General features: G+C 43.1%; 1 protein-coding gene across 1 annotated transcript; it reads right to left on the reverse strand.

Annotated features, from left to right (window-relative positions):
* Positions 1 to 827: 827 nt before the first annotated feature.
* On the reverse strand, positions 828 to 8,354 carry gdf6a (growth differentiation factor 6a). Its single transcript, XM_080040304.1, has 2 exons — positions 7,791 to 8,354; positions 828 to 3,218 (listed from the first exon to the last, which is right to left on the reverse strand). Exons 1-2 carry the CDS (start codon positions 8,179 to 8,181, stop codon positions 2,269 to 2,271), a joined length of 1,341 nt encoding a protein of 446 aa, XP_079896430.1. The 5' UTR covers positions 8,182 to 8,354; the 3' UTR covers positions 828 to 2,268.
* Positions 8,355 to 9,111: the final 757 nt, after the last annotated feature.

The following is a 9,111-nucleotide window of genomic DNA, read 5'->3' on the forward strand; positions in this document are numbered from 1 at the left end:
GGCCTGGACAACATATAACATTTCAAAGCAATTTCCTAATTGTTTCCAGGCCAAGGTCGATAGCCTATATGGAAGCAATCCCTTCTTTCAAACTTTTTCATCTGCAGATTGGGAAACATTAAAGTGTTAAGTAAACTTGACCCAGGCAGGCTAATTCATTGGGAAATAGCTGGGGCTTCGTACAGTCACTGCCATATCAGTGACAGTCAGTCAGTGGATTTCCTACTGGGATGGTCGCCATATGTTATAGGGTTTTGATGGCGCAAGCCAGTCGCTGACTAATGACATTAGTTGTCAATGATGAGAGACTGTTTACAAGGTAAAGGTATATGTGCTCAATAGGCACTATATACATCTTATTTAGGGATCCTATTAAAATACTTAGGAATAGGAGGGTTCTTTACCTACATGAAATAGCCTCAAATTGCCACAGTATAGTATGTTGTCTTGTGTTTTTCCTAAAATGTTATTCAATATGATCTTAAACCATTTGTTTGTTTGTTTGTTTGTTGGTTTCATTTAAGTATACTTATTCATACATGTAGATATTTGTAAGCATGCATGGTTGTAGCATCCAGTATTGTGATTACTTTTTTTAATTTAATGAATCCATTGATAAAGAAAAAAGACAATCTCTTGGCCTCTTGTTTCCAAATAAATAAATCAATGTTTTAATGGATGGCAGACTCTCTTGAAACCCCCTCAATGAATGAAATGAATGCAACAAAAAAACCTTCATCATCAGAAGTACCAGACTTTGTTTTGAATTTTATTTGTACAGTAATGGTGTGGAATAGTATCCAGTAATATATGTATATAGATGATCTTATATATCATTGTAAAAGCTCTTTACACTCTAACTGAATGCACCTCAAAACTCAGATCCTATATTATGCAATTATGAGGTAGACATTAGTAATGGTATTTTCCACCCTCTGCAACAACAACAAAAAGAAAATAAAAAAATCGAATACACCTTAAATTACTCTTATCAATGTAAGAAATATATGATTATCATGAAACTCTGTACATCACAAATAATAAAATAATTATAGAATAGAAATTATACCGATTTGAGTGCATTTTGTATATTTACAAAGAAATGCCTTTTTCTCATTTCTTCATTCGTTGCACCTTGTAAAGTTTTCAACTGTACAAATATTTACAACTCAAAAATAAAATGAACAGCAGTGCATTCAAAGCTAATGTGCATTTAAATATCGTTTCTCTCTCTCTGCGAGTCTTCTGTCTTATATTTCCGTCCATCGTCAGAGAGGACAAACTCTCTCGCTGACCCGCACGTCCTTGGCGCAGTCAGCTGTGGAAGTGCATTTCGTAAGGATGCAGACTTATGTTTCAGCAACAACAAAAAAGTTCGCTTCAGTTATGTGTGCTTTTTTTCTTCTTGTTTTCTATTCTTTCTTTTAACAACAGGGACCCGGTCACAAGTCCCCCTTTGAGTCCATTCTGTCCACGACGCCTCTCCAAGCTCTCAACTGCTCTCCAGTAAGGCAAAAACAATCTCTTAAAGGCATGACCACCACCATGTTATGTCCTCTCCTCAGACCAGTGTGTGTGTGTGTGTGTGTGTGTGTGTGTGTGTGTGTGTGTGTGTGTGTGTGTGTGTGTGTGTGTGTGTGTGTGTGTGTGTGTGTGTGTGTGTGTGTGTTTGGTGGATTAGACATTTGCCCCCTTTTTTATTTTTTTCTTCTTTTGGGGGAAAACAGGCACTTGCTCTGGCCTGTAATGACTCCAGCTGGACAGTGGCAATTACGGCCTGGGTGCACATACCCAAAAGAGTCCGGGCCTTTTGCTGGCAGGATCACACGGCAGAGCTGCAACAAAGCGCTTGACAGGCAAAAGCTGTACTGTCCACTGGCCTTGGCACGAACAGGTGCACAGTATTAGGCTCTCAATAGGCTTTCCATCTCGCCTCGTAGCCATCCATTGTGCCATTTGGACACGTCTCACTCTCACGGGGAAACAAAAGCCATGGCGGATGAGTGGTGACTTGTTGCATGAATGGGAATGAAGGCGCAACACTTTTTAAGGCAGTGAGTGTGAATTTCGTGTGACTGTACTGAGTCTGAATAAATAGCAGGTATCGCCTTTCGTTTGCATCCCTTTTTGAGTAAAGACGCGCGTCGTGCGTCATGCGTCAAAGACCATTTGAGGACTTTGTATCTTCAATGGGAGCCATCAATACTCATCTTTGATGTTTTTTTGTGTCTTTCAAAGTTATTTTGTTTGTTTAATGAACAGGGGCCGCTACCTGCACCCACACTGCTCCACCACCATGTCCTCGTACTGCTTGTACACCACGTTGTTGCCCGAGTCTATGTAGAGGATGCTGATGGGGCTGAGTTTGGTGGGCACGCAGCAGCTCGGCGGAGTGCTGTTGGGGTCCATGGAGTTCATGAGCGTCTGTATGATGGCGTGATTGGTCGGCTCAAGGTGCGACCTGAGCGGGAAGTCGCACACGCCCTCGCAGTGGTACGCCTCGTAATCCAATGGGGCGATGATCCAGTCGTCCCAGCCCAGCTCCTTGAAGTTCACGTGCAGCGCCTTTTTGCTGCACCTGGATTTGGACTTCTTGCCGTGCCTCTTGCCGTGCCGGTTGCCCAGCACGGTCGTCCTCCGCCGCCGCCGGGGCCCCGCTGGCTCTCCTTTGACCCCCCTTAACGATACACCCTCTTCCAACGCATCCTCCTTCTCACGCGACTTGATCTTCTCCTTCATCTCGTTGAACAGGTTCTCCCGCTTCTTGGAGCGGGTGTAGGCCACCAGGATGGCCTTCTCGCGCTGGGGCCGGCCGCTCCTGTCCAGCCCTACCCTCCTAAGATCCACTTCGGTGTTCGATTTGCCTAAGGTGACGCGCAGCTGAAAGCAAAGCTGGCTCGCCTTCTGTTGTTGTTGGTGATGGGGTTGATGGTAGTGATGCTGCTGGTGCGCTTGGAACATCTCCCACACGTCCAGAACCTCCCAGCCGGCTTTGGTGGAGTCCAGCGGGTCCAGGGACCTAGAGTCCAGCAGCCGGTCCGAGCGGCACGGGTAGAGCTGGACGTGGTACAGAGACGCCGCCGTCTTCTGCAGGGAATCCCCGGGCGCCGCTCTCCTGAATATCCTTAATTCCGCCCCGACCAGCTCCTCTTTGTCTGAAAGGGTTGAGACATCAAACAGATACTTTTGTCTTCGCAGAGGAGAGTGCAAAAGATCGTCTGCAAGGATAAAAGAAGAAAATAATTGCAGTCAGATTCACTTAGGGTGTACAGTGTTCAGTGGGGGGTGGAGGGGTGTAGGGAGGGAAGCAGGGAGGTGGGGGGGGACTCACATTCTCCCACAGAGGCCTTCTCTCTCGCTCTCTCTCTCTCTCTCGCTCTCTCTCTCTCTCTCTCTCTCTCTCTCTCTCTTGTTTTTCAAATGTGCACCCTGAACCTGCCTGAAACAAACTGTAGCTGACAAGTCCTCGCTTTGAATAAGAATGAAAAAGGACACCGTAGATACAAATTTTATTGTCGTTTTTTTATTTTATTAATAAAAACATTGTTGTTCCATTAACACAACTTCAAACACTAATTTCCTCTAATACTTTGTTTTGAAAAACCGACAGATATATTGATCGCCTGATAAAACCTTTTGCATCTTCTATAAAGCTAAAGGTTAAATGTGGGTGAAGTTTACAAAGCCTCAATTAAACGGTAGCTAGGTAGAGAGAAAGAAATGATTTTCACCATAAGAAATGTGTTGCACGTGAACTGACTGGTGTTGTGATGAAAAGCACATGGTGTTCATGTCATATATCCTACAGGAAGATTCTTATCTCCCTTGTTCAAAAGAAAATGAATACATAGCATGTATTTAGCCACTAATTACCTGTCATTATTAGGCCGAAATTATTTATTTTTTTAAATTACAGTCCCAATAATCCAATCAAATCTGACAAAAAAAATGTAATACCAAGCCACTTTTAATCAAAGCCAGCGTGTTTTAATGAAAATAGTTCCTGCTTTCATTTCACGTGATGACAGACTGATTATTCATTTCCAGCTCCTTGACAGGAGTGGAAGTAAACGTTGCCTTCTTTAAATTCTCGTCAATTTTTGAACGAGAGAGCAGCAGTCAGAATATCAGAGGTCTGGCAGAGTTGTAAAGCAAAGAAAAGAGAAGAAAGAGTGGAAGAAAACAAGGGGCCTAGTGATGTGAAGGCCCCTGGGTGCTGCCAGACACAACGGACCAAAGGCGACATACTGTACACTCAACTGAACAATACACAATTAATGCATTATTCCCCCGCTGGAGACCCAGGAGGCCTACAAATATGCCACCAAGGCGAACCAATGAGGCGGGGGTTTAGAACAAGTGTAGAGCAATGCAAATAAATGGCGTTAGCGTTTACAATTCGGAAGGGATATTCATGCGTGTTTAACGAACAAGGGATTCAGCTTCTAGTGTTTTTTTTGTTTTTTAAATGCTTTTTGGATCCAAATAATTTATGTTCAGCATATGGTACAACCCACAGCCTCACATTGTTATGTACAAATTTTCGTTTATATATTTTTTTCTTTGAGTAGAAAAGACAAATAACTCAGCAAACAGAGTTTAAATAATTTCCATTTAAATATCGACACTTTTCCTGGAACGCCTGTCAGTTTGAGTGAACGCAGAATCCCTGGCAGAAACTGCGCGTAACTCGTTAAAATATGTAAAAGCAAGTTAATTTACGTGTGGATATAATTAAATCCTCTCCTTTAAATGCCAAAATAAATCCACATATTAAGAGGATATAATGGTTTGAACCTAAAGGCGGAATTAAGTTGTTTGTTGACATGGATGATTTATGTTGTTTCTTTAAAATAAAATAAAAACATGGTGTCTCCATTTCCAGTCAGATTGACCTATTGAAAAATAAAACTGACGTGCCTACATCTAAAAACCCCAGTGATATCATTTGTAAGGCTTGTTCTAAAGAGATATTTGAATCTGGCTTGTCAGTTTCCCTTCGTGAACCCTTACCGAGTCAAACAGTAAAAAGCAGATTGAAACCTTGTGCTCGTTTCAGTGACTTTGCGCGTATGGTCTGCATTAGGTTTCGTCTTTCTTTCTTTTTTTTATAAGACCTCAAACAAATCGAACACAAGTTCACCAAATAATTAACAGTTCTGAATTCCCTACTTCCTCATTAAAGCACTTCCCCTCTTACATTTCATCCCATCCTGCCAACGACAACATTCCCCGTGAAACGCGCCTGTACGGACCGACTGACCGACTGAACAGACTGTTGGAATTATAGAGAGATATAAGTGCTGACAGTTTTAAAAAAAAGGAAATGTGCAAAGTTTTTCTTAATTTAATTTTTATCTAAAAAAGAATGGATTTTTTATTTTCTTCCATTACGCGTCACGATACTTGATGGTGGATAATTGGAGGGTTGAGAATGTAGTGGTTTTTACTGTTTGGTTAAAACAGCATCCTATGCACTTTTGTCTGACCTTGTTGGTAGTATTTGAACAAATTCAAAACATGTTTTTGTCATATATGCTCTTTGAGAAAGACAGAGATGAGAGAGAGAGAGAGAGAGAGAGAGCGAGAGAGAGAAAGAGAGAGAGAGAGAGAGGGGAAAGAGAGGAAGAGGGAGTGAGGCCGGATTGCACCATCTGCGCTTTAATGAGTTACCTCAAAGTGCCAAAAGTAATTTTCAGAATCGGGTTTTTCTTTTCTGATGTCGCCTTTTTCTGACCTCAAGGAAACACCCTTCCACTGGTTTTTATAACCAAATTTAATTTACCTGCAAACAGTGTGAAAGCCATAGAAGCCTTATAGATCAGTTAGTGCACTCCGTAAAACCTGCATCTGCGTGAGTGAATTATGCGTAAAGGACGCAAAACGTGTTACTTTTACGCGTCAAAAGCTGCACCCCCCATGTGTGTGTCGTTCCCATGGTGGAGGTGGATTTGAATAACCAAAAAAACTCCCAGGCGAGGTTCATTCTGCAGGTTAATGCAATGCAACACTTCGGGGATGCTGGGAGGAATCCCCAAAGAATTACTAATGGCGCTCGAGCTGAAAGTACGGGGAGAAAAAAATATATTTTCCGTAATTAAAGTGGCGGTCGCAAAGGGAGGTTCTGCAGTAAAACATAAATAAATAAATATGAACCACTTCACAGCGGAGGAAGTGCTCTTTCATTTTTTGTTTCCGCCCTCGTCGTTTTTTGGTGATGTGCCCATCGTGGCCGAGATGGGTCATTATGGGAGAATAGACAGTGTTTGATATGTTATGACATGAACACTCAATTAGATCAGCGAGTTCAAATACTCCAATCAGCCGTTCGATGCCAAGCAGCTCTCAGAGGGTCCAGCCCGGGGTCAGAGCCAGTGACACATCACATCAAAATCACGGGAGAAAGTGAGGCGTTTTTCCTATCAAATCAGTTCACACTGCAAAAAGTGGCCACACAGACGAGCCTTTTTATAGCTTTGAATATATCCCTAACAACGTCCTATTTGGTCAGAACACGGGTATTATGGTGAAAGAGCACCACTTATTTTCAATCGAGTTTATTTTGTTTTGGAAAAAAGTATCAAACCCTTATATAAGTTTTAAATCAATTACTTTGCATTGATCATGAGCCTTCTAAAAAAGTGGAAATAATCGCAGCTGCAATTCACCGACTGGACAAAAAAAATTATATAATTTAAACAGCCGACTGGTAACGGTAGATACTTTTTGCAGTGCGCACTCATCGCCCGAGAGCTGACATAGGCTCGGCGTGTTTCAGACAGGAGGGAAGGAACGCAAACAAAGATAGCTTTTATTTCTCCGGCAAAGATTAACTCGGCTTATGTCCCCGTGTGTGTGTGTGTGTGTGTGTGTGTGTGTGTGTGTGTGTGTGTGTGTGTGTGTGTGTGTGTGTTTAGGACGTGTTTGTGTTTATCAGATGGTGTTTGTCCTCGCAGGCCGCTTAAATCACTTGGTTACACATGTTAACTGACCCAAACACCTGCTTCTCACACCGACCCGCTCTGACTTGTCCCCCCCCACCCCAGCCCAGCCTACTCCAGCTCCCTTTGTCAGCACAAGTGGGCCAAACAGGGCAACATAACAGCTTGAACTTTTTATAGCCTAATACTTGCCGGCTCTCAGTTTGTATTTTAAAAAACTCATTGTTATTTCATATAGCGTTCTGAAATGAATGAAGAAAAAAAATCGAAAATTAAACAACCACTACGATAGAAAATAATTTCCTCTGAATTCACGTGGAGCTTGGCAACAGAGCAGTTTTTCTGGTTGCTACAGACTGCACTGACAGTGATTTACAGCCTTCATTTAGAGAGCGCCTTAATTAGTGTTTTACTGTCGTGTTACCCAGAGGTTAATTTAAGTGTAATATAACTTAATACGCGGAAAAAAAGGTGACATGTTTCGGGTGGCTTTGCGGCGAATACATCCGAATATTATCACGGAACTGCTCACGAATAACACGTTTAACCCTGCAGCTTTCAAGACTTTACTTTCTTTTAACACTTATTTTTATGATGTATTGTTATTTCCTGCGCGTAAAAGTGAATTTCCACATTATTTTTGCTTGCGTAAAAGTTGCCACTGCCAGCTTGTTTTTCTGTATTTTTTTTTGTGCACGGCTGTAGTTTTTGTAGCCACACTCGATTAAGATCTGCTACAAGAGGAGAACATTAGATAACTGAGCTGAGGAGAAAAGTATGCCACATAATTATGCAAGGCTGAGCCCCGGTATGGAGCACTGGCAGACAGCGGAGCGAACTGAAACCAACCTGTTCCTCTGTCCACAAAACTTGTTATGGTGTTGGCGGATTTGGAGGAGCGGAAAAAGCTCGCGTTTAGTCCGAGCTTCTCTGCGGCCGAGTATGTCCTGTATATGGAGAGCATGTATTCATGCGGCACAATAGCGTCCCTCATAGGGTCTTCTTTGTGGTGGTGGCTGTGCTGGTGGCCCGCGATTGTGTGCGATGAAGACGCGAAGATGTCTTTTAGGAACTTGGACGGTGACCTTTGTCCGTCCTGATGGTGATGAGAGAGCCGGGCTCCCCTGTTCCTCCTCGGCGCAGAGGGAGAGATGATAGCAGCCGACTGGAAACACGGTATATTCCCAAGGAAAGCGAAGAGCAGGCCCAGATATAGCGTCACCAGTCGAGATGCGTCCATGGCTGGAAGAGTCACCGCCGGGTGAGAGATGTGTGAAAAGAGACTCGTTATTTCCCGCTCAGTCAAGTCGGATTCGGGGGGAGGCCCACTGCGGAGGTCGGAGACGGTGTGTGTGTGTCTGTGTGTGTGTGAGTGTGTGTGTGCGCGTCAGGGGCTTTGGAGAGCTGCTTTACTTTTGCGCTCTCCCGTCGCACCAGTAGAAGAAGAAGTGCGTTTTGCGCTCTGGACTCTCCACACAAGAGCGGAGAGACTGCTGCTGGGGCCAGAGAGAAACACGCCCACATGGACGCTCGGTGCAGGGCTTCCCAAACAATTCCATGTCACACAGACTCACCCAGACAGACGCGCGCTATAGAGCCAAGGAACCGCCACAAGATACACACACACACACACACACACACACACACACACACACACACACACACACACACACACACACACACACACACACACACACACTGGAGTGTCCAGACAAGCTTTTGTTGGTGATGGTTTAACAGCCAATTACGGAACCGTCTACACATGACAAAGGATATTGATCTAATAGGCTAAATTATGAATGGTAATAAAACAATTAATTATAATATTAATTGATTAAATAAATTAAAATTATATTAAACTAATTTAGTCTTGGTCCTTCCTCAATGAATGGTTTGGACTAACGACACTCATGTCTGAGCAGCAGAGAGCTACATACGTCAGAGTTCTTAAAGGTGACCAAAGTGAAGGCAGGTCCACACAATTCTCACGAAAATGTAAAGAGTTATAGTGCTCCTTATCACAAAGTCCTTCAGAGCCCGAAAAGCTCCTAAGCTCACCAGATCAGATCAGATTGTAGGCTATACGATTTAACGCATAGGCTGAAGACACTAAGATAAGGTAATAATAAAGCAGTTACATAGGCTATTGAAAAATGAAATAAAGAAATAA

This window comes from Ammodytes marinus (assembly GCF_949987685.1).
Source record: "Ammodytes marinus genome assembly, chromosome: 13".
Classification (NCBI taxonomy): domain Eukaryota; kingdom Metazoa; phylum Chordata; class Actinopteri; order Uranoscopiformes; family Ammodytidae; genus Ammodytes; species Ammodytes marinus.

Bases quoted from the DNA above. Each gene is read 5' to 3' on its own strand.
- gdf6a (XM_080040304.1), bottom strand. From the start codon at position 8,181: ATGGACGCATCTCGACTGGTGACGCTATATCTGGGCCTGCTCTTCGCT. The intron at 3,219-7,790 runs GTTGGTTTCAGT...TTATCCTTGCAG, and splicing joins TTTTGTGGACAGAGGAACAG to ACGATCTTTTGCACTCTCCT.